We start from the raw sequence: 25,371 nt of genomic DNA, 5'->3' as shown, positions 1-25,371 counted from the left end.
ATCACTGCGCAACTGCGGGGCTTCGGGGACGGCGTGCTTCCGGTCTGAGCGGAAGTGGCCGTTACCCGGGACACGGGGCCTGCTGAAACAGGCTGTCTGAGCGGGAGAGGCGGTAAGTGAGGCGGGTTCGGGACAGCGCTCCGATGTCGGGGAGAGAATCTAAGCCAGACCCGGGAGAGGTCGTGCCCATCCCAGGAGAGACACTGTGTCCGCTCACTGTCCACCCCGGGGGAGGGAGACACTGTGTCCGCTCACCGTCCACCCCGGGGGAGGGAGACACTGTGTCCACTCACTGTCCACCCTGGGGGAGGGAGACACTGTGTCCGCTCACCGTCCACCCCGGGGGGAGGGAGACACTGTGTCCACTCACTATCCACCCCGGGGGAGGGAGACACTGTGTCCGCTCACCGTCCACCCCGGGGGAGGGAGACACTGTGTCCGCTCACTGTCCACCCTGGGGGAGGGAGACACTGTGTCCGCTCACTGTCCACCCCGGGGGGAGGGAGACACTGTGTCCACTCACTATCCACCCCGGGGGAGAACATAAGAACATAAGAACATAAGAAATAGGAGCAGGAGTAGGCCATCTGGCCCTTCGAGCCTGCCCCGCCATTCAATAAGATCATGGCTGATCTGTCGTGGCTCAGTTCCACTTTCCCGCCCTCTCCCCATAACCCTTAATCCCCTCTCTTATCAAAAACCCATCAACCCGCTTCTTAAAAATATTTAGCGAGGCAGCCTCCACCACTTCAACGGGCAGAGAATTCCAGAGATTCACCACCCTTTGAGTGAAGAAGTTCCTCCTCAACTCCGTTCTGAACCGCCCCCCCTTTATCTTGAGGCTGTGCCCCCTAGTCCTACTGTCTTTTTTGAGCGGGAAGAGTCTTTCCACCTCTATCCTATCCATCCCATTCATCATCTTATACGTCTCAATGAGATCTCCCCTCATTCTTCTAAACTCTAACGAGTACAAGCCTAGTTTATTCAGCCTCTCCTCATAGCTCAACCCCCTCAACTCCGGTATCAGCCTAGTAAACCTCCTCTGCACTCCCTCCAAGGCCAAAATATCCTTGCGCAGGTGCGGCGCCCAAAACTGCACACAGTACTCCAGCTGCGGCCTCACCAATGCCCTATACAGCTGCAGCAAGACCTCCCTACTTTTATATTCAATCCCCCTCGCTATGAAGGCCAGCATCCCATTCGCCTTCCTGACCACCTGCTGCACCTGCAGGCTGGGTTTTTGCGACTCATGCACAAGGACCCCGAGGTCCCTCTGCACCGTCGCCTGCTGCAGTTTTTCGCCACGTAAGTAATAGTCCTTCCTACCATTCTTCCTACCAAAGTGGACCACCTCACACTTGCCAACATTAAATTCCATTTGCCATTTCCTGGCCCATTCGCCCAGCCTATCTAGATCCTTCTGCAGACTCTCCACACCCTCCGCACAATTTGCCTTTCCCCCAATCTTGGTGTCATCAGCAAATTTCGACACCCTACACTCGGTTCCCTCCTCCAGATCATCTATATAAATGGTAAATAGCTGAGGCCCCAGCACCGACCCCTGGGGCACCCCACTAGTCACCATCCGCCAATCCGAATAGCACCCATTGACCCCCACTCTCTGCCTCCTATTTGACAACCAATCCTCTATCCACGCTAACACCCTACCCCCAACTCCATGTCCTCTGACCTTCTGCAGTAACCTCTTGTGAGGTACCTTATCAAACGCCTTCTGAAAATCCAGAAAGACCACATCCACCGGCTCTCCTCTATCCACCGCCCTAGACACATCCTCATAGAACTCCAGTAAATTTGTCAGACACGACTTCCCTTTAATGAAACCGTGTTGCGTCTGCCCTATCAAGCAATTCCCTTCAAGATGCCTCGCAATTTCCTCCTTAATGACGGATTCTAACATTTTACCTACCACAGACGTTAAACTAACCGGCCTGTAATTCCCCGCCTTTTGCCTGGCACCCTTCTTAAACAACGGCGTAACATTAGCCGTTTTCCAATCCTCCGGCACTTCCCCGGAATCCAGCGACGTCTGGAAAATAACCACCAAGGCATCCACTATCACCTCCGCCATTTCTTTCAGAACCCTCGGATGCATTCCATCCGGTCCTGGGGACTTGTCCACAATCAGCCCCTCCAGTCTGTCGCGCACCACCTCTCTAGTAACAGTAATGTCATTAAGACCCTCCAGTCCTACCACCTTTCCATCGCTAACACCCGGCAAATTATTCACGTCCTCCTCCGTGAAGACAGAAACAAAAAAGTTATTCAAGACCTTAGCCATATCCCCATCCCCTACCACTAGGTCCCCTTTCTCATCCGCTAAGGGACCAACGTTCACCCTAGCCAGCCTCTTCCTTTTTATATATTTATAAAAACTCTTGCTATCCTTTTTTATATTAAGCGCTAGCCCAGCTTCATAGCTTCTTCTACCCTCCTTTATCAACTTTTTTGTCAATCTTTGTTGACATTTAAACCTTTCCCAATCCTCTTCTCGCCCACTGCTCTTAGCTACTCTAAATTCCTCCGCTTTTAATTTAACACTTTCCTTCACCTCCTTCGTTATCCACGGCTTATTACCTCTCTTCCTACTGTCCTTTTTAACCATCGGAATAAATTTCTGCTGAGCACCAAGAAAGATCTCCTTAAAGATCCTCCACTGCTCCTCAGCAGACCTACCTTCCAACGCGCTCCCCCAGTCCACATTCGCCAATTCTTCTCTCATCCTACCATACTCCCCTCTATTCAAACAAAGGACACGTGTCCGGGAACCCACTTTCTCCTCCTCCATCTGCAACAGAAACTCCACCATACAATGATCACTCTCTCCAAGAGGATCCTTCACCTCAAGGTCCCTAATTCTACCCGCCTCATTACATAGCACCAGATCCAAGATAGCTCGCTCCCTCGTCGGCTCCAACACACACTGTTCCAGGAAACTATCCCGGCAGCATTCCAAGAACTCCTCCTCGAGCCCACCTCGTCCAACATGGGTCGACCAATCAATATGCAGATTGAAATCCCCCATAACTACTGCCGTTCCATTCCTGCACGCCGCACTTATTTGCGCGTTAACAGCCCGCCCCACCTCCAGATCATTATTCGGGGGCCTATAGACGACACCCACCAGCGTCTTCCTCCCTTTGCTGTTCCTAATCTCCACCCACAACGATTCCACGTTCTGCTCTTTGGCTCCGATATCATCCCTTGCTACCACCTTGATGCTGTCCTTAATCAGCAGAGCTACGCCACCCCCTCTTTCCTCCTGCCTATCCTTCCTAAACACTTGATAGCCCTGTACATTCATCTCCCAGTCCCTGTCACCTTGCAGCCACGTCTCTGTAATGGCCACCAGATCGTATCCATTTGTGTCGATCTGCGCCACCAGCTCATCCACTTTATTCCGAATGCTTCGTGCATTCAGATAAAGCGCTTTCATCCCAGCCTTCTTCTGGACCCTATTTGCCATAACGCCGCCACTTGGGACATCCTCAGCCTCTTCCCTTACCTGTACCCTATCCTTAACTGTAGACCTCCTAACATCACCTACCCTCGCACCCTCCCCCCCCCTAATTAGTTTAAAGCCCTGTCTACAGTCCTCTTTACTCGATTCGCCAGCACTCTGGTCCCAGCACGATTCAGACCAACCCCATCCCGCCCGAACAAGTCCCACCTACCCCAATACTGGTGCCAATGCCCCATAAATTCGATCCCATTCCTCCCACACCAATCTCTGAGCCACCCATTCACTTCCTTTATCCTGTCAACCCTACGCCCGTCTGCACTCGGTTCAGGCAGTAGCCCAGAGAAGACCACCTTGTCGGTTCTACTTTTTAATTCCATTCCCAGCTTCTCATACTCCCTCCCCAGATCCTCAGTCCGCACTTTGCCTACGTCGCTGGCACCCACATGTACCACCACAACTGGGTTCTCACCCTCCCACTCCAGATTCCTCTGCAGCCCAGCTGCGACATCCTGTACCCGAGCACCAGGCAGACAACACACCCTTCTGTGCACTTTGTCATTGTGACAAAGGACAGTGTCAATACCCTTCACCCCACTATCTCCAATCACTACTACATTCCTTTTCCCCTTCTCTTTGCCTATGTCCTGCTGCATCACTGTACCGTGTGCAGTTTGCTCACCAACCTCACCTGCCTCGTCCTCTTCCAGACTGGAAGCAAGAACCTCAAACCTGTTATGCAGATTAAGAGGCTGAGGCCCCCGCTCCTCACCCCCCTTCCTCCTCCCAGCAGCCCCCTTTTGTTCCTGACCCTTAGATTTAGACAGTCTAGGGGGGGTGGATGTCACTTGCACCCCATTGACAATGACACCCTCTCTCCCCCTGATGAGCCTCAGTGTCTGTAGCTCAGAGGCCAGCTCATCCACCTTGAGCTGGAGCTCCTCCAGCAACCTGCACTTACTGCAGACATGGTCTCTGGGAAGGACCCTGGGGTCCACCAGTTCCCACATCATACAGGAACCGCACATCACATGCCCCTCCATTATTCAATATAATTTGTTGTGGGAAAAAATGTTTTCCTTGTTTTTTGCTGTAGTAGTTTTGAAAAAATTTTTTTTTCCTTGTTCTTTCCACCTGGCCCTTTTACCTTCCAGCCCTTTTTGATATTAAGCCCTAATAGCTCACTCTGCTTCCCTCTCACTCCGCTGCCCGCTCCGACGCTGCCCGCTATCTACACCAGGCCTCCTTTTAAACTTGGCGCTGATTTAAAGCTGATGGGCCACAACTGCCTGATAATCACTCCCTCACAATTCTTAAAGCAGTAAATACAATAAGTAAATGCTTTAAACAGTTCTACAAAGAACAAAGTGCTTTAAACTTATTTTAAACAGGTTTTTAACAGGTAAAGTCTTAGCTTTCTCTCTGATGCTCCTTCCTCGTCTGCTCCAGCAAACAATGTGGGAGACACTGTGTCCGCTCACTGTCCACCCCGGGGGAGGGAGACACTGTGTCCGCTCACTGTCCACCCCGGGGGAGGGAGACACTGTGTCCACTCACTGTCCACCCCGGGGGAGGGAGACACTGTGTCCGCTCACCGTCCACCCCGGGGGAGGGAGACACTGTCCGCTCACTGTCCACCCCGGGGAGGGAGACACTGTGTCCGCTCACTGTCCATCATACAGGGTGTGAGTGACCTGGCTCTGACTATTCAGGAAGCTCAGTTTGGGTTCCAGCAGGGCCATTTGACTCATTACAGCCTCTGTGCGACATGGAGCACGGGGGGTGAGGTGTAAGTGTCTGCTTTCGATATCAATGAGCTTTGGTCGAGTGGACGTCATTAGGAATCACTGTCCATATGATCTATTTCTTTTTCCTTTTAGATGCTGTTGCAGTTCTATCAGCGGACACGTTTGAGTTGGTCTAGTTACTCTTATCAGCTGATTGCTCAGTGAGTGAGCATCATGTCGCTGAGTCACTCTATTAAAGAACGGACAATTGCAGAGAACAGCCTCATCATCCTTCTCCAGGGAGTGCATGGCCACATCACTACCGTAGACCTCAGGGATGAGAGCTCTGTCAGGGGATGTTTTGTTAACGTTGATGCCTTCATGAATATCCGGCTATCTGATGTGACCTACACTGACAGGTGGGGCAGAGTGTCTCAGCTGGACAACTTCTTTGTGACTGGCAGAAATGTACGTTACGTTCACATCCCAGACGAGATCAATATCATTAAAACCATCCAGAGTCAATTGGAGAAAATCCACCGAGTACGCAACTTTGGTGGGAAAGATCGAGGGAGAAGAGAGTTCCCATCAAGAAAGTAACGGTGGGTTGATCCTGGAGATAATGCATCCGAACTGGATGCAGAATTGGGCAATAAAGGAGAATATATCAGGACTGGCTGGTGGTAGGAAGGGGTTATTATGACTGAAGGGGGTGTCTGGACAGGTTGGATGATGAGGGGTTCTCAGGACTGGGTGGTATTTGGTGTGATTTTATGGAGGGGTATTGAGCAGGGAAAATATTGTGGGGTTTCAGGACTTGATGGTGTTGGGGCTGTGTCACAACAGGGTGGGTAATTGGGATGGTATTCGGACCAGGTGCTGTGTGGGTTTATCAGGTCTTGGTGGTGTTGGTAGATATCAGGACCAGGAGTGGGCTGATTGGACAGGGTGGATGTTGAGGGGGTATCAGGCCAGGGTGGCGTTGGGGTTTATTACTGGGTGGTGGTGGTGGTATATGTGTGTGTGGGTGGTGGGGGGGGGGGGGGGGGGTGGAATGTTCTGGAACTGGGTGGTGTTAAGATGGGGTACCAGGTTTGACAGTATCTGGGTGGGGTGTGAGGACTCAGTTAGTGTGGACTTGAGGTGGCTGAGGATCAGAACAAGCTGCACTGTCACTTTGGATCACTTGGCAGATTCCTCACCCTTCGGCTGGAAAGCTGGAGCTCAAACTATCAGTCTGTCAACCTGCATTCCAGAGCAGCACCGAGAGAGAACTGCCTTGTTGAAGTTGCTGTCCTTGGAAACACTAAAGCACTGTACTATCTGCTTGGTTTTGTGGGTGATGTGGACAGTGCAGCCCTTTGGCAGTATTGAAAAGACACAAAGTACTGGTTCCAGGACAACATCTTTACCATTAGTATGAACGCACTTTGACTGTGGATCTTGCTGTGCAGAGAGCAGCCACTGCAATTCTTCACAGAAACATTTTGGGATGTCTCTGTAAGATGGGACAATATGAAATACAAATGCAGTTCCATCTCTCACACTGTCATTGTTTATCTGTGCTGCGTCCTAATAGATGGGTTTTTACAACAATGGTTTTATTGTCACCATTACTGAGATCAGCCTTTTAAAATTAATTCCAGATTTATTAATTGAATTGAAATTCCACCATCTGCCGTGGTGGGATTTGAACCTGTGCCCCAGAGTATTAGTCTGTGTTTATGGATTACTTGTCCACTGACATTACTGCAATGTCACAGCCTTCACCTAAAGCTTCTTTAGTGTTGGAACTGCACTCATCCAGGCAAGTGGAGAGTATTCCATTGCACTCCTGACTTGTGCCTTGTTAATGCTGGACAGGTTTCGGGGGAGTCAGGAAGTGTGTAACATGCCGCAGGATTCCTAGCTTCCCAGCTCCTGTAGCCACAGCATATGTCTGCCCCATTTACATTTCTGTTCAGTGCTGACTCCCCATTAAATGTCATGGGGAGCTGGTTCGATTCTCTCATTAGCAAGGACATTTCCTGGTAATTGTTCAGCAGGAATGTTACTTGCCATCTCCTAGCCCAAGCCTGAATGTTATCCAGGTCTTGCTGCATGTGGGCAAGAACTGTTTAATTCTGAGGGAGTTGTAAATGGTACTGAACACTGTGCAACAATCAGTGAATACTTCTAACCTTTAAATAGAGGGAAATTCATTGAGGAAGCGGCTGAAGATAATTAATCTTAGGACACTGCCACAGGAGGTCCTCAGGTTAATGGCCAGAGGCTGAGATGATTGACCTCCAACAATCACAACCATCTTTCTTTGTGCTAGGAATGACTCCAACCAGCAGATGGTCTTTCCATTGCCTTCAGTTTTTCTAGGGATTTGATTTCACACTCGCATTCTGGATATCAGGTACAGTCTCACCTCTGCTCTGGAATCCAGCTTTGTCCACATTTGGCAGTAGTGAAGTCAGGAGCTGAGTAGCTCTGGGTGGAATCCAAACTGAGCATCAGTGAGTGGTTGTTGCTGAGTAAGTGCTGCTTGATAACATTGTTTTTTTTTAACTTCGGAAACTGTACATTATTTTTATTTTTCTAGCAAATATTGCAATATAACTGCAAGTTCACAAATCTAATGTATACTACTGAGAACATACATAGACAAAGTTGAGTTAAAGAAACAATACCACAAAACTTGCTTGATAACATTGTCAACGAAAATTTCCATCACTTTGCTGATGATTACAAGTAAAATGATGGGATAGTAATTGGCCAGTTGATTAGACCCTGTTTTCTGTGGATAGAATACATCTGGACAACTTTGTAATTTATTCAGTAGAGTTCTGCGTTGTGGCAACTGGAACAGCTTAGCTAGAGGCTAGTTCAGGAGCAGAAGTCTTCAGATATTTTCAGGGCACAAGTTATATCCAGTACCATTATATTACTTCCTGATAATACGTGGAGTAAATGAATTAGGTTGAAGACTGGTTTCTATGAGGCTGGGGCATCAAGAAGAGGCTGAGGTGGTTCATCCATTCAGCACTTGGTCCTGACAATTGTTGCAAATGCTTCAGCCTTGTCATTTCACACTCACATGCTGAACTCCCTCATCATTGAGGATGGGGATATTTGTGGAGCCTCCTCCTCCAGTGAGTTGTTTAATTGTCCACCACCATTCATGACTGGATGTGACAGGACTGCAGATAGAACATAGAACACTGCAGCACAAACAGGCCCTTTGGCCCACTAGTTGCGCCGATCACTTCTATACCTACTAAGCCATAGACCTATCTATAACCCCCCAATCCCATTAGATCCCAGATACTCATCCAGAAGTCTTTTAAAAGACCCCAACGAGTTCGCCTCCACCACCACCGACGGCAGCCGATTCCACTCACTCACCACCCTCTGAGTGAAAAACTTTCCCCTAACATCTCCTCTGTACTTGCTTCCCAGCACCTTAAATCTGTGTCCTCTCGTAGCGACCATTTCAGCCCTGGGAAATAGCCTCTGAGAATCCACCCTATCTATTCCTCTCAACATCTTATAAACCTCTATCAGGTCGCCTCTCAACCTTCATCTCTCCAGGGAGAAGAGTTGCAGAAGGTCGAGGGACATGGAGTTGGGGGTAAGGTGTTAGCGTGGATAGAAGATTGGTTGTCAAATAGGAGGCAGAGAGTGGGGGTCAACGGGTGCTATTCGGATTGGCGGATGGTGACTAGTGGAGTGCCCCAGGGGTCGGTGCTGGGGCCTCAGCTTTTTACCATTTATATAGATGATCTGGAGGAGGGAACCGAGTGTAGAGTGTCGAAATTTGCTGATGACACCAAGATTGGGGGAACGGCAAATTGTGCGGAGGGTGTGGAGAGTCTGCAGAAGGATCTAGATAGGCTGGGCGAATGGGCCAGGAAATGGCAAATGGAATTTAATGTTGGCAAGTGTGAGGTGGTCCACTTTGGTAGGAAAAATGGTAGGAAGGACTATTACTTACGAGGCGAAAAACTGCAGCAGGCGACGGTGCAGAGGGACCTCGGGGTCCTTGTGCATGAGTCGCAAAAACCCAGCTTGCAGGTGCAGCAGGTGGTCAGGAAGGCGAATGGGATGCTGGCCTTCATAGCGAAGGGGATTGAATATAAAAGTAGGGAGGTCTTGCTGCAGCTGTATAGGGCATTGGTGAGGCCGCAACTGGAGTACTGTGTGCATTTTTGGGCGCCGCACCTGCGCAAAGATATTTTGGCCTTGGAGGGAGTGCAGAGGAGGTTTACTAGGCTGATACCGGAGTTGAGGGGGTTGAGCTATGAGGAGAGGCTGAATAAACTGGGCTTGTACTCGTTAGAGTTTAGAAGAATGAGAGGAGATCTCATTGAGACGTATAAGATGATGAATGGGATGGATAGGATAGAGGTGGAAAGACTCTTCCCGCTCAAAAAAGACAATAGGACTAGGGGGCACAGCCTCAAGATAAAAGGGGGGCGGTTTAGAACAGAGTTGAGGAGGAACTTCTTCACTCAAAGGGTGGTGAATCTCTGGAATTCTCTGCCCGTTGAAGTGGTGGAGGCTGCCTCGCTAAATATTTTTAAGACACGGGTTGATGGGTTTTTGATAGGAGAGGGGATTAAGGGTTATGGGGAGAGGGCGGGAAAGTGGAACTGAGCAGCGACAGATCAGCCATGATCTTATTGAATGGCGGGGCAGGCTCGAAGGGCTGGATGGCCTACTCCTGCTCCTATTTCTTATGTTCTTATGTTCACCCTCTCAATAGCTTCCACGTCCTTCCTATAGTGAGGCGACCAGAACTGCGCACAGTACTCCAAGTGGGATCTGACAAGGGTCTTACAAAGTTGCAGCATTACCTCCTGACTCCTAAACTCAGTCCCTCGATTAATGAAGGCCAGTACACCATATGCCTTGACCACATCCTCCACCTGCGAGGCCGATTTAAGAGTCCTATGGACCCGGACCCCAAGATCCCTCCGCTCTTCAACACAGCTAAGATATTGTATTCCTTGATATTGTATTCCTTCATCCCATTGGTCCTGCCAAAATGGACCACTACACATTTATCTGCGTTGAAGTCCATCTGCCACTTCTCCGCCCAGTCTTGCATCCTATCTATGTCACGCTGCGACTTCTGACATCCCTCCAGACCATCCACAACACCACCAACCTTCGTATCGTCTGCGAACTTACTAACCCATCCCTCCACTTCCTCATCTAGGTCATTTATGAAAATGACAAACAGCAAGGGTCCTAGAACAGATCCCTGGGGCACTCCACTGGTGACCGACCTCCATGCAGAAAAAGACCCATCCACAACCACTCTCTGCCTTCTGCAGGCAAGCCAGTTCTGGATCCACAAGGCCAAAGCCCCCTGGATCCCATGCCCTCTCACCTTCTCAAGAAGTCTTGCATGGGGGACCTTATCAGACGCCGTGCTGAAGTCCATGTAAACCACGTCTACCGCTCTTCTTTCGTCAATGTGCTCAGTCACATTCTCAAAGAACTCAACTAGGCTAGTAAGGTACAATCTGCCCTTGACAAAACCATGTTGACTATTTCTGATCATTCTAAACTTCTCCAAATGCTCATAAATCTTGTCCCTCAGAAGCCCCTCCATCAACTTACCAACCGCTGTGGTCAGACTCACCGGTCGGTAATTTCCCGGGCTATCCCTGTTCCCTTTCTTGAAAATAGGAACCACATCCGCAATCCTCCGGAACCTCTCCCGCCTCCATCAACAAAGCAAAGATCATCGCCAGGGGCTCTGCAATCACTTCCCTCACCTCCCACAGTAACCTGGGGGTACATCCCATCTGGTCCCGGTGACTTGTCTATCTTGATAGAGTTTAAAAGTTCTAACACATGTAAGATATTTAATCTTTTTGGTTGCAGTCACTTTGTATTGTCTAAAGCACGTTGCTTCCACTGTTCAGCTTGCATGTAGCCTGTATTCTAATGTCATTATGTTGGTGTCTAGTTTTCAGGTATACCACGTTTTGCTTTTGATGTGCTCTCCTATGCACCTCTCTGAAAGAAAGTTGATCCCTGGCTTGATGGCAATGGTAAGAATGATGGATATCCCAGACTATACGGTTACAGACTGTGGTTGAATATAATTCTGCTTTTTCAGGACTACTTTGGACTAATGCATCTCCACAGTTCAAATGGCAAGACCCACTGTTTTTAATTCCTCCACCCTGCCAGGATTTCATTGTGTTTCAGATCAGACTTCACTGGCTATAACATAAAATGGGCAGTGAGTGAGAGAATGGCGTTGTGATGTTGCTGATTGCCAGATTACTCACAGCAACAATGAACTGGATTTATCTTCACTGAGTAGATTAACAGCGAGTCATCACAACTTTAATCCAGCCTTCCTGAACAGAAAATCCAATCGTTTTTGAAATCTCTGAACAGCCGGCTTAATAAACCTTCAAAAGGTTTGTGAGTGAAACTTATCCACCTTCCATTCAGCAATTTGTTCAAGATTTTTAAATAAAATGTAGTTTTCCTTTTACAGCTATTTACCACATAGTGGCACCATTTCCTACTGGTTCCCAGAGTGTTCCTGTGAAGACGGCAGCTTATTTGCTTTATATGAGGCACAGTACCCCTTGGCACAGACACACTTAAAGGTACAAGAGTCAGGTCCTGTGGATGTCAATAAAAAAAATACTCGGGATATTCAGCAGGTGTGGCAGCATCTGTAGAGAATAAAGTGGGTCCACATATCAGAGTGCATCACTGATCTGAACCATTAACTGTGTACATGTACACACACACACACACTGCCTGGTCTAATGTGTACTTCCAGCATTTTCTGTTCAGCAAATATGTACTTTATCGCAGTTTCAGGATGTTTTTTGAACTGTGCTCTAAATTCAGCCCTAATCAGCAGCCTGTAAACACCAGTACCACTTTACCGTGGTGTTCTGCAGCTCTGCTGGTGAAAACATGATGTTTAGGAGGTCGCTTTATCTGTGTTGGCTGGACAGCTGGTTCGTGATGCAGAGCGATGCCTACAGTTCGGGTTCAATTCCTGTACCGGCTGAGGTTATTCATCCCGTCTTCTCAACCTTGCGTGAGATGTGGTGACCTTTGGGTAAAATCAGCAGCAGTCAGCTCCCCCTCCCCCTCAAAGAGAACAGTCTATGGTCATCTGGGACAATGGTGACTTTACCTTTTTTATTCTATATGATGTTTAGCTGTCAATCTGAATGTGATGTATCAGGTTTCATAAAGGTGCAGCATCATTACTGGAAAAACAAGTTATTCAGACAGGATGGAAAGCTTTTAAATATGTTTGGTAACACAAGAGTGTATGAAAAAAACATACTTTATATTGAAAATATAACATTTCCCTTACTGTAATAATGTTCCCTGTAAACCTTTTCAGCACTCTAAATTCTTATGCTTTATTTCCCATTTACACCTCCTTGAAAGTAAACCCATCATCTTTTTGTTTATTTGATTACTAATCCATTTTTATCATGCATCATCGCTTTTGACATTCAGTCATTCCTGCCCTCTCCGCCCCATCATTTTTGCGACTTAAGAGCTGTTCCTCTCCAACTTCTCCCAATTTGGATGTAAGGTCGCAAACTGAACCCTTAACTCTGTTTCCCTCTCCACAGATCTCTGTCACTGCTCTGCTCTTTCCTGAGTTTTTATTGCCTTGCTTTACTTTGCAGTCTGCATGAGTAAGCAAGAAATCTGTAGCTAATCATGTTTGTACACAGTGTTGGTGCATGTTTATTCAGAAAGCTAGATGTTAAACAGAGTGAGACAGCTGCAGAGTGCTCACTGATGCAGAGTCCCTGTAGTAAGAATTCAGATGGGGAAATCAGTGCACATTTATGATGCCAGCTGTTTAACCAAGGGTGCAGATTGGGTTATTTACATCTTATTAGTGTGGTTTGTTCTTGACTGACTGCCATTTAATATGCTGAACGGCACATTGCCTGCAGTGCAGCCTTGTCACACACCTATAGACAAGCATGTACTTGTCACACACTCAATAGACACAAGCACCCACACACGGTCACTAGAGTTGCCTAACTTCCCAAATTACCCCAGAAACTCAAGATTAATTTCATGGATACTGCTTGTATTAAGAAATAGGAGCAGGAGTAGGCCTGCCCCGCCATTCAATAAGATCATGGCTGATCTGCCGTGGCTCAGTTCCACATTCCCGCCCTCTCCCCATAACCCTTAATCCCCTCTCTTATCAAGAACCCATCAACCCGCTTCTTAAAAATATTTAGCGAGGCAGCCTCCACCACTTCAACGGGCAGAGAATTCCAGAGATTCACCACCCTTTGAGTGAAGAAGTTCCTCCTCAACTCCGTTCTAAACCGCCTCCCCTTTATCTTGAGGCTGTGCCCCCTAGTCCTACTGTCTTTTTTGAGCGGGAAGAGTCTCTCCACCTCTATCCTATCCATCCCATTCATCATCTTATACGTCTCAATGAGATCTCCCCTCATTCTTCTAAACTCTGAGTACAAGCCTAGTTTATTCAGCCTCTCCTCATAGCTCAATCCCCTCAACTCCGGTATCAGCCTAGTAAACCTCCTCTGCACTCCCTCCAGGGCCAAAATATCCTTGCGCAGGTGCGGCGCCCAAAACTGCACACAGTACTCCAGCTGCGGCCTCACCAATGCCCTATACAGCTGCAGCAAGACCTCCCTACTTTTATATTCAATCCCCCTCGCTATGAAGGCCAGCATCCCATTCGCCTTCCTGACCACCTGCTGCACCTGCAAGCTGGGTTTTTGCGACTCATGCACAAGGACCCCGGGGTCCCTCTGCACCGTCGCCTGCTGCAGTTTTTCGCCACGTAAGTAATAGTCCTTCCTACCATAGTGGACCACCTCACACTTGCCAACATTAAATTCCATTTGCCATTTCCTGGCCCATTCGCCCAGCCTATCTAGATCCTTCTGCAGACTCTCCACACCCTCCGCACAATTTGCCTTTCCCCCAATCTTGGTGTCATCAGCAAATTTTGACACCCTGCACTCGGTTCCCTCCTCCAGATCATCTATATAAATGGTAAATAGCTGAGGCCCCAGCACCGACCCCTGGGGCACCCCACTAGTCACCAACCGCCAATCCGAATAGCACCCATTGACCCCCACTCTCTGCCTCCTCTTTGACAGCCAATCCTCTATCCACGCTAACACCCTACCCCCAACTCCATGTCCCCTGACCTTCTGCAATAACCTCTTGTGAGGTACCTTGTCAAACGCCTTCTGAAAATCCAGAAAGACCACATCCACCGGCTCTCCTCTATCCACTGCCCTAGACACATCCTCATAGAACTCCAGTAAATTTGTCAGACGCGACTTCCCTTTAATGAAACCGTGTTGCGTCTGCCCTATCAAGCAATTCCCTTCAAGATGCCTCGCAATTTCCTCCTTAATGACGGATTCTAACATTTTACCTACCACAGACGTTAAACTAACCAGCCTATAATTCCCCGCCTTTTGCCTGGCACCCTACTTAAACAACGGCGTAACATTAGCCGTTTTCCAATCTTCCGGCACTTCCCCGGAATCCAGCGACGTCTGGAAAATAACCACCAAGGCATCCACTATAACCTCCGCCATTTCTTTCAGAACCCTCGGATGCATTCCATCCGGTCCTGGGGACTTGTCCACAATCAGCCCCCTCCAGTCTGTCGAGCACCACCTCTCTAGTATTAAAATAGTTATTTTCATTTTCTTTGAAAACTTCTTTATTAGTTATAGAGCACAGTGGTTAGCATTGCTATCTCACAGCGCCAGGAACGTAGGTTCAGTTCCAGCCTGGGTGACTGTATGGAGTTTGCACGTACATCCCATGTCTGCATGGGTTTTCTCTGATTTCCTCCCACGCTCCAAAATGTGCAGGTTAGGTGGATTAGCCAGGCTAAATTGCTCCTTAGTGTCCCAAGATGTGTAGGTTGGGATTTGCAGGGTAATGTTTGAGGTAACAGGGATAGGGCCTGGGTGGGATATTCTATCGGAGAATCAGTGTAGACGTGATGGGCCAAATGGCCATCTTCTACACTGTAGAGATTCTATGATTCTATATTAAAACAATTTAGTGATGGGAATAAGGCTGTTTGACTGATAGTTAAGCAGAATTTGTTTTTTAATTGGAGTGGGAGTGCGTAGCACAATGATGGTGGATAAAACAGTGACTCGGGCCATTTGGGGGAGGGTTCACATAACTGGAATACATGAAGCAAAATCTGGCAGGTCATATTCAAGGTATCAGCTCAGTTACTAGCAGAACATAGTGATATGGAACAATCTGATCTCAGCAACAGGGACATTGCAGTCTGTACTCCCAGTATGTCCAACTGAAATATCCATCATTCCTCAATGCTGATCAGTGTCTCCTGCTGTAAAGTGCATGTTGGTGATATCAAGCAGAAATAAAGAGTGCTGAGTTATGATTTGTAATCTCTTATGATGCTGTCTATCCATGACCTCAACGATGAGGTTGATAGGATCTGTGCCTCGATAAAACTCTCAGCTCTTGACAGCAAGTAGGGAAAGCCCCAGAGGACAAAGCAGAGGGTTGATATTGAGCTACGGGGATTGTGCTAATGGATGGCACTTTCACCACGTGGCCGTCCCTTGCGACATGTTATGTGAATGTGTAATGAAATACAACCTTTCCACTTTATTCTAACATTATACAATATATTGAACATCACAGGGTCCACTTCAAATCCATTTTCCAATTTATTCCTGCCATATTCCAGCACAAAGAAAATGGGTGTCGGTATTTGGCAAACTCCTCTTGTCAACATATATGTTCAAAATAAATGTCCAAAATCAGACAATACACTAGTTTTCTGTGCCTGAGCCATCCACAGAAAATTGACTGCCATTTATTTGTGACAGATTTCTCATTTATAATGCACTTCGGAATGCAGACCTCATCAAATCAACATGCTCTTTTTTAGGTGGAAACTTTAAGTTTCTTTACTAGTGTTACAAATAGGTTTGCATTGACACTGCAATGAAGTCACTGTAAAGATCCCCTAAGGCAGCACAGTGGCTAGCACTGCTGCCTCACGGTTCGATTCCCAGTTTGGGTCATTGTCTGCACAGAGTCTGCATGTTCTCCCTGTGCCTGCGTGGGTTTCCTCTGGGTGCTCCGGTTTCCTCCCACAGTCTGAAAAGATGTGTGGGTTAGGTGCTAAATTCTCCCTCAGTGTACCTGAACAGGCACCCAACCGTGGAGACTAGGATTTTTTCATTTCTTATTTATAATGCACTTTTGTAATGCGGAGCTCATCAGATCAACGTGTTTTTAGGTGGAAACTTAATACAGTCGTTGCCAATCATCTCTATCTGTTACCATCCCATCAATAAGCCTCCCTGGTAGGTGGGATATCTCACGTTGTTAAGACCCAGGCCAGAAACTCCCAAGATATTTTACAAAGTTAGTTAGATCCAGAATTTTATGTTAGATTTTGGCATTGGTGAGTTTAAAGTGTTTCACTCCAGATATAAATCAAATTACCCACTGGAAAGCTTTTATCATCAAAGTTTATTTAAGAGCACAGAATATAACACAAAATATTGCATAACTTTTACCAATTCCAAGACTTAAACATTCTTAACAGCTAGCTATCTATGTTGTTCTAATTTAAAACTATCCCCCAGACATACACGCTTCTTCAGAATTGGTGAACACAAACACAAGAATTCTCATGTGATGTTGGATTTCACATTTTTAAACAGTTCTGGACAGAGATCCTGACAGCAATTTTAGTCTCTGGTAGTTCCCAGACTTCAGAGAGGAGAAATGAGAGAAACTTCTCTCTCTGAACTTAAAAGCAGCATCTAATACAGCAAAAGCTCCAACTCCAGAGAGGGGAGAAGCACTGCTGTTTCTTTCAGCTCCATGCAGCTTCTGAAATTAAAACTGGATTTCTCTGTGAAGACATAGCTGTCCCTAGTCATATGACCTGACTCGTCAATCACCTCCCAATCAAGCTTTAGTCTGCCATCCTATGGGAACACAAAAAAAAGAAGAGAGCCAACAGAACAGAGCCACAGCTGCCATCTTGTTGAGTTCCTTGGTCGTGTTGAACTTGCACATTTTAAGTTTAAGTTTGTGTTGCTTCTTGCATGTCAACCACAAGGTGGCACCAAAGTAGCACATTTTAAACAACACATTCACACCAACCAGTGGCAATTGGAGCAAAATTCCAAAACTCAAAAAGGACAAAGTGTTATCACAGCCCTGAGACATAGCAATTGAGAGATCATCAAATGTGACATTATCTGAGATTCAGTCTCATTGGCATTTGTGGCTCAGTGTTAGCACTCGCAAATCCATGAAATTAATTCAAGTGATTACCTGACAAATTAGATTGTTCTTTTTTAACCAGCACAGCTTTATAAATATATTTTTGGTTGATTACTTACTCTGAGATTATGATCCCTCGTTTTAACTGTCCAGTCAGGAGAAACAGACTGTTAGCATCTCCCTGTCAAGACCGCTAAGCATTTTATAACATTTTAACAAAATTAGCTAAACTTCCGAGCATTTAGGCCCATTCCAGAATAGCCCTCCCACAACAAGAATCAATTTGGTGTGTATTCATTCAATTCTGTCTTAGGGCGAATTAGATAAGGAGAATAAATTGTACACAGTTTGCTCTCGCAAAAGCTCCCTATAATTACAGCAGGGATTCCTTCCTCTTACACTGAAACCATTGTAATAAAGGCTAACCTACCGCATCTTCCCAGCCTATTGACTGTGTGACCTGTGTACAAGGACACTTAAATCCTTCATTTGATCCCAGCAGTGTAGTCTCTGGCCCTCCAAAAACTTCTGCTTTTCTAGTCTTTCCTCCAAATTCCCCTATATTGTATCTTTTTGTTACCTTGCTCAGTCGCTTAACATAAGAACATAAGAAATAGGAGCAGTAGGAGGCCATCTAGCCCTTCGAGCCTGCCCCGCCATTCAGTAAGATCATGGCTGATCTGAAGTGGATCAGTTCCACTTTCCCGCTTTCTCCCCATAACCCTTAATTCCCTTGTCTATCAGAAACCCATCTACCCGTGACTTAAATATATTTAGCGAGGTAGCCTCCACCACTTCAATGGGCAGAGAATTCCAGAGATTCACCACCCTTTGAGTGAAGAAGTTCGTCCTCAACTCTGATCTAAACTGCAACCCCCCCGCCCCCCTTATCTTGAGGCTGTGCCCTCTAGTCCTGCTATCCTTTCTAAGCGGGAAGAATCTCTCTACCTCTACCCTATCCATCCCCTTCATTATCTTAAACGTCTCTATAAGATCCCCCCTCAGCCTTCTAAACTCCAACTTAACTGGCCTAAACTCTTAGACAACCACTGCTGTCTCACAGCACCAGCGATCCGGGTTTGATTCCTGGCTTGGGTCACCGTCTGTGCACAGTCTGCGCATTCGCTCCGTGTCTGTGGGTTTCCCCTGGGTGCTCCGGTTTCCTTCCATATTCCAAAAGACGTACTGGTTGGGTGCTTTGGCCATGCTAAATCCCTCCTCAGAGTACCCGAACAGGCGCCAAGCGCCAGAGTGTGGCGCCTAGGGGATTTTCACAGTAACTTCATTGCAATGTTAGTGTAAGCCTACTCGTGACATTAATTAATCAAGTTTAAAACTTTTCTCATGGTTAACTTTCCCAACAAGATTTGTACTGTCAGCAAGCTTGGATACATTACATGCAGTCCCCTCACCAATGTCAGAAAAACAGTTTGTAAAGCACCGATCCTCTATCTGTGACACCCTGCCACTCTGAAAATGACCCGTTTACTTTTTATTCCCCAGTCACGAGTCCTAATCCGATGTAATCTTCAATTCACTTACCAGAAGTATTTACCAAATGTGCTAAATACATTTTCCAGTTCTGGAAACGTACAAATGTTTCCTCCTCTGTCAGTTTGCAAACTTTTGATGCTAATATGCTGTGTGAAAGTAGTGGATCTTCTCATACAATTCTCTTCACCTGATACAGATTTTCTGTATCACAAGAAGAATACAACATGATAACATTTGCAGCATATTGACTTTTGTACAAAGGAATATGTGTTATTGTTTAATATTATACTTTGCCTAATTTAGCACAAAGACACTATAAAGTTATGTTCATGCTAAAAATCTAAAGAATGTAGTATTTTGACTTGCTTATCATAAGACTCAATGGAAGGTGCCAACAATTTATAGTAACAAGAACGGAGGACTTAGGTACAGGACTCGACCATTTGGCACTTCCAGTCCACTTCAGCATTCAATTAGATCATGACTGATCTTGTAGTCTTGACTCCCCTTTCCAGTCTATCCACCATTACCCTTGAATCCTTTCAACCCTAATCAGCTTTGAATACATTTAAAAATCCTGCCTCCACTACCTTCTAGAGCAGAGAATTCCACCCTCCAAAGAAAAAAAATTCTCCTCATCTGTAATCTTCAATTCACTGTCCACATAAAAGGGAGGCCTCTAATTCTTAAACCATGCCTTCAAGTTGTAGTCTCCCCTACAAGAGGAAACATCCTCCCATTATCCATTCTGCCCAGTCCCCTCAGGATCTTATATGTTTCAATAAGATCACCCCTCATTCCATCAAACTCCAGTGGGTACAGGCCCAACCTCTTTGACCTGCCTTTATAAGATAAACCCTTCATCCCAGGAATCAGTCCACTCAATCTTCTCAAAACTGCCCCTAAGCATCATTTGTAAACCATAACGAGGATTAGAATGTGCATGTCATAACATTGACCTACACAGATTGAAATTCTGAGTCACATTTAAAAGCATTTGAGTTCATTTGCAGGTCATGGCTGGTATACTGGGAATACAATATTTCCCCCCTCAGCGAGTAATCAGTGTTAGGTCAGACTGACAACCTGAAGGACAGAGACCAGAACAACATCTAAAGCATCAGCCAAGCTTTAAAGCGTTCATTCACTCAAGAGTCAAGAGTGAGGGCATTGGTCACAAACTTGTTACCCCCATATCAAACTAATAATCAATGTTGGACCTGTTATCAGCAGTAAGCAATGGCATGGTGTGACAATTATGACCTCTAAACAGTTCTGCTGCATAAAAAATAAAGGTATTTTGTGACAATAAAGATTTATTTTTCAAAACTATAATATTAGGTATTCAACATGCCTTCAATCAATCGTTGCAGAATTGCTTTGCTGCTTGGTATCAATCCCCTTTTCACTTTATTGGATTAATCCTTTGATTGGCGGTTGGAGATGTTTGATCTTTCCCACGGGATGTTTGTCTTTGGATTGCTTTATGCAAAATGAATAGTGCAAAAACAGTTTTTGAGAGGGATCAAACATCCTCCGCTGTCAATCAAATAGATTAACTCCAACCCAGCACAGCACAACAGGAAATATTAAAGGCTTTCTGGTTGATTCTGCAAGGATCCACAAAATTAATTCAAGTGATTACATGACACAAATTAGGTTTTTTTTTAAAACAAGCACAACTTTATAAATTTTTTTTTGCAAGGCTCCCCCCTTTTCCTCAGACTCTCTGCACTTTCTGTGATTAGGCTCCACCATCGACAAATTGACCCATGGAACCGTTATTTGGCTGCATAATGTTGTCAGGTAATAGAACCATCACATTCCCTGTGTCTGCGTGGGTTTCCTCCAGTGCTCCAATTTCCTCCCACAGTCCAAAGGTGTGCAGGTTAGGTGAATTGGCCATGCTAAATTGCCCCTTGATGTCAGGGAGATTAGGAGGGCAAATATGTGGGGTTACGGGGGTAGGACAAGGACCTGGAAGGGATTGTTGTTGGTGCAGACTCAATGGGCCAAATGGCCTCCTGCACTTTTTGGAAACCATTTAAAACACAGGTCCACCTGTTTCTCACATTTATACAAACACTGGGGGGAAGGAGGGGGGATTTCATGGAGTCCACAAGAGCGAGAAACCTGGCATGTGGAGTGATTGAATTAGGCAGGATGTTAAATTTTAATATCTAGATAGCAGGGTTAAGATTCAGCCAGCGACACTTCTGTCTTGTGTCAGGACTTGTACTGTCCTGTAATGTATTCATACTCGGAATACATTTGTAAGTGGGGAATACTCATCACACAAAACCATTTCTTAATAAAGTTTTACTTTCCAGCTAAACTCAGCAGCATGTGAGAATGTCACACCCAGCTCTTGTTTGTTTGGAGATGGCATTCACCGGGCAGCTTGGCGTAGTTGTGTCAGATTTTCCTCATGGAGCTCTGTGCCACGAGGGAGGGGAGCAGAAGAATGGCAGCTTGCACAGAGGCTCAGGACCGGCAGGGGTGAGGAAGAGATGTGGAGTGGGGTTAGAGGCATGGAGGAGTGCAAAAGGGATCCAAAGAAGGACATAGGGTAGGGTCAGAGACATGGAGGAGTGAAGCTGGAAGAAGCTGGTGTTAGTGTGGTGGGGTGCATGTTAATGTTGAATAGGTTCTTTGGATGGGTGTTAAAAATTTACTAGTTTAAGGTGAACGGGTGTTGGGTTAAAAAAAAGGTAAAGTTGCCATAGTCTCTTTTGAGGGGGAGAACTGACTAATGATGATTTAACCCAAGGATCACTGCAACTCAGGCAAAATTGAGAAGGCTTCCTGGATAACCTCAACCAGTACTGGACTTGAACCCATACTGTTGGCATCACTCTGCATCATCAACCAGCCAACTGAGCTAAACCAGTTAATTGTACTCAAAAGTGTGTATAAAGGAGAATCAGAAGGCACTAGAGAATGAGTGTTAGTGGAAAAGTAAGCTCTGTGGCAAGCAATAAACAGTCTCTACCAAAGCATCCTAGTCTCTTCACAATCAGGCTTGGGAGTTTTCTCTGGCAGAGAAAGGTTGCCGGAAAGTGAAGATTGGAGACTAAGGTTTACTTCCAGGCAGAAGGTTAGAATTAGGGTTAGCTTTCTTTGAGAAGACTGTAATTGGAGATGCTTTGAAGAAAGATGACTGAAACTGGTTGGCTGGATGTGATTTTCTCCCACTATTTGTGAAACAGACCTTATGATCGGAAAAATAAAATCAATGAATGGACACAGGTTATGTCTCTAGGGGAAAATAAAGCAAGGAATGGGACTGGAGCAAGATCAACAAGTGTCCCCGGAATGAGATGCTCAGGAACTGGACAATGTAGAGGCCTTGGATATTCTCTCAAATTTCATGGATAAAATTTAACTGATTGATAACTTACTGAAAACTGCTGAAGCTTGGTCAGATTTTGTTCAGTTTAGAAAAATGGATGATTCTTCATCACAGGGTTTAATCAACTATGTACAAACTTGCAGCAACTCGTCGGAGATCCAGCATTGACGATTTCTAAACGAGCAATTACCTTTAAACTATTTGACTGTGCGAGAATATCAAAATAGATAGACTCTTGGTTTTAACAGGAGTTAGATTCAAAGAAAGGAAATACTAATGAATCAAATGTCTGAAACTTTAAAAGAATTTCTGGGAAAGCATTAATTTCAAGTCACTTTTATGGAGCAAATGAGCTTTTCAGCAGTGACAGCGAAGATGGAGGATACAGTGCCAGCAGCGTTCTGCAATAGTTCGAATATAAGGCCCAAATGTTTGTACAAAAGAAACATTGCAAACATAGAGTACAAAGGCAGAGCCCCAGTAGGGAGCTATACCATGCATGGGAGTTGGGCGATTATAGAAGGAGGGGTGGACCCCCAGGAATAACCAAGGGGTGGTCAACAACTGCTTCAGATGTGACTCAAAGTCCTATCATGCATTAATATGGAAGATATGGATGATGCTGTTGTATTAGTGACCAGAAGCTTAAGTCTGGTAATGAATACCCTGGTCCAGATTCATTCAACTGCGCAGTTCTAGATAGTGGGTGTACATCTACAGTGTGTGGAGTGGACTGGCTAAACTGTTACATGGATTTATTAAGTAAGCTAGAACAAAATAAAGTCAAAGAATATGACAGTTCTGCTGGTTTCAGGTTCAGTGATGGTAACACGTTGACATCACTAAAAACAAATAATAATTCAGTATAAAATAGCAGGAGTAAATCACATTATCAGAACTGATGTTTATCAAGCAGCTTTTACTGTTAAATAAGCCTTCAATAAAATAGGCCCGAATGAAGTTGGACTGGAGTAAAATAGTGATTGCCTTTGGGAGACTTGCCAGGGCAATATTGTATTCTTTTAAAACCTTGATACCTAGACAGAAGTGGACAGAAGGATGTGTATTATCTAACCCCAGTACTGTGCAGGTCATACCATCATTTTAAAAGCTTAACCTATTCACCAAAATGGCCAATTGTTTCCTTTATCTACTGGTACCTGAATAAAAGAGCAGACATCTCTCAATAAATTCAGAATGATTGTTTATTATGAAACAAAACTGATTTTTTTTAGTGAAAGAGAAAAGTCCAAAGATGTGCGGGTTAGGTTGATCGGCCATGATAAAAAATTGCCCCTTAGTATCCAGTTATGCGTAGGTTAGAGGGATTAGTGGATATAATATGTAGGGATATGGGGGTAGGGCCTGGGTGGGATCATGGTCAGTGCAGACCTGACGGGCCGAAGGGCCTCTTTCTGCACTGTAGGGTTCTATGATTCTATGGTCTAAAATGCTGGAAAATCTTTTTTAACAAGTTACAAGAAATAGTCTAACACTCAATTTTGCTTGAGATATAATTATCTATCTCCTCCGAAAACTTCCCCTAGCACATGCACACACACACACAAATAAATAACAAGGGTCTCTCTGTAGAAGTGGGTTTTAGAGGATAGGCAGTATAAAACAAAGGATAAAGTCCACAGGGTCTCAATGCAGTTGATTTGAAGTTCCCTTGTGAGAAACCACTAGTGGATACCTGGAAGTTCTCACTAACAAAACTTTGACATAGAGGAGACAATAGAACTGGATCAATCCTTCTTGTCTCAACTTTGCAGGTCCAGATGCAGACAAATTACACTCAGATGGGATTCTCTGGCAGCAGGTTGAGAACCACACACAGTTTCAGGTAAGGCAGAGGGAGGGAGAGAGAGAGAGAAAAAGATATTGGTAGGGTATCTTTCCCTTCTCAGTTTATTCTCCAACAAGTGTCATGGACAGGAGGGGGTCATTGTAAATTGCTCTGATTTCTCCACTATCTACCCACCCTTAAACACAGGGATTTTTTTTATTGTGATTTTCCTTTTATAAATGTTGACGTATTTTCCCCAAGCCTGACAGTTGGAAACATTCCAAACCTCTGTTAATAATCGGCACAGCAAACTCCAGGTAAGATCAAATAAAAGGGCTGTTTTATTTTTACGCCCACAAGAGGGATTTCACAACATTCACCCCATTTTCACTCACACAATAACTCCTCGAATTCAGTTCTACTGAACAATGTGACAAATGTGCTGTGGGGAGGTCGTGTGACACACTTCCTCAATGTTCCCATGGCTGGAGTCTTGAGCTGTTTCACTGGAGTCAGGATTCCTTTCTGTTTTTGGGAGACATGGTTAGGTGTAACTAACTAAACCCTCTTGTTTTGAAACTGTTGTGTTTGGACTGCTGGATGCCCCATTATGGGAGATTAAGACAAAGAACAAAGAACACAGCACAGGAAACAGGCCCTTCGGCCCTACAAACCCATGCCGCCCATTTTAACATTCAGTGAGTGCCTCATTCCTATCCTTCCTCTACCTATGACTTTTGTCTATGCCTCTTGGACTCCACAATAAAGGGGTGCAAATTTAGAGAATTATATGTGCGCCAGATTAAGGGAGGTCCAATTTAGGGACAATTTGTTAAGAGGTGGCTGGAGCAGACTCACCGTGCCCATTGTTACTTTGAATCGGCTGCAAGGCATCAGGCGAGCGGCTGGAGACATTCTTTCAGTCCAGCAATTTGAAAATCACAGAAATACTTTATAAAGTAGTCCAGCAGTTGATATTTTCTTTTCCATCACACCTCAACTGTGACACACAACTGACTTGAAAACCATCAGGTTCAAACCTCGAGTGTTGTCTCTGCCGTGTGATTTCCCATAAGTGACTCTCCTCGTCTTTCAGCTAATCTCCTATCAGTTAAAGGGATTACTGTTCGAAACCAACAATGTTCTTCAACTGCCAATCAGGCCAGGTGATTCCTTGGAAGAAGCCAGGCTTGCTCCCAATCTGAGGTGAACTTATGATCCAGAAATA

General features: G+C 45.6%; 1 protein-coding gene across 5 annotated transcripts; it reads left to right on the top strand.

Moving 5' to 3' along the window:
- The first annotated feature begins 5 nt into the window (after positions 1 to 5).
- lsm10 (LSM10, U7 small nuclear RNA associated) lies at positions 6 to 25,371 on the top strand. Of its 5 annotated transcripts, none has more exons than XR_013889388.1 (4): positions 9 to 112; positions 5,359 to 5,807; positions 11,174 to 11,831; positions 25,240 to 25,371. XR_013889388.1 is itself a non-coding variant. In XM_080211487.1 (3 exons), exon 2 carries the CDS (start codon positions 5,440 to 5,442, stop codon positions 5,803 to 5,805), a length of 366 nt encoding a protein of 121 aa, XP_080067613.1. In that variant the 5' UTR covers positions 6 to 112; positions 5,359 to 5,439; the 3' UTR covers positions 5,806 to 5,807; positions 11,327 to 13,302. The 5 variants fall into 5 exon arrangements, 3 of the variants coding, with proteins under 3 accessions (XP_080067613.1, XP_080067611.1, XP_080067612.1); XR_013889389.1 differs by lacking the exon at positions 25,240 to 25,371 and having other exon boundaries at positions 11,174 to 11,636; positions 11,717 to 13,302; XM_080211487.1 differs by lacking the exon at positions 25,240 to 25,371 and having other exon boundaries at positions 6 to 112; positions 11,327 to 13,302.

This window comes from Carcharhinus amblyrhynchos, chromosome 24 (assembly GCF_965287045.1).
Source record: "Carcharhinus amblyrhynchos chromosome 24, sCarAmb.v2.hapA, whole genome shotgun sequence".
Lineage (NCBI taxonomy): Eukaryota > Metazoa > Chordata > Chondrichthyes > Carcharhiniformes > Carcharhinidae > Carcharhinus > Carcharhinus amblyrhynchos.
Note: the sequence above shows the minus strand (reverse complement) of the source record. Positions and strands in the feature narration are given on the sequence as shown.

What these genes read in the sequence shown, in the direction of transcription:
- lsm10 (XM_080211487.1), top strand. Translation starts at nt 5,440, where the DNA reads ATGTCGCTGAGTCACTCTATTAAAGAACGGACAATTGCAGAGAACAGC.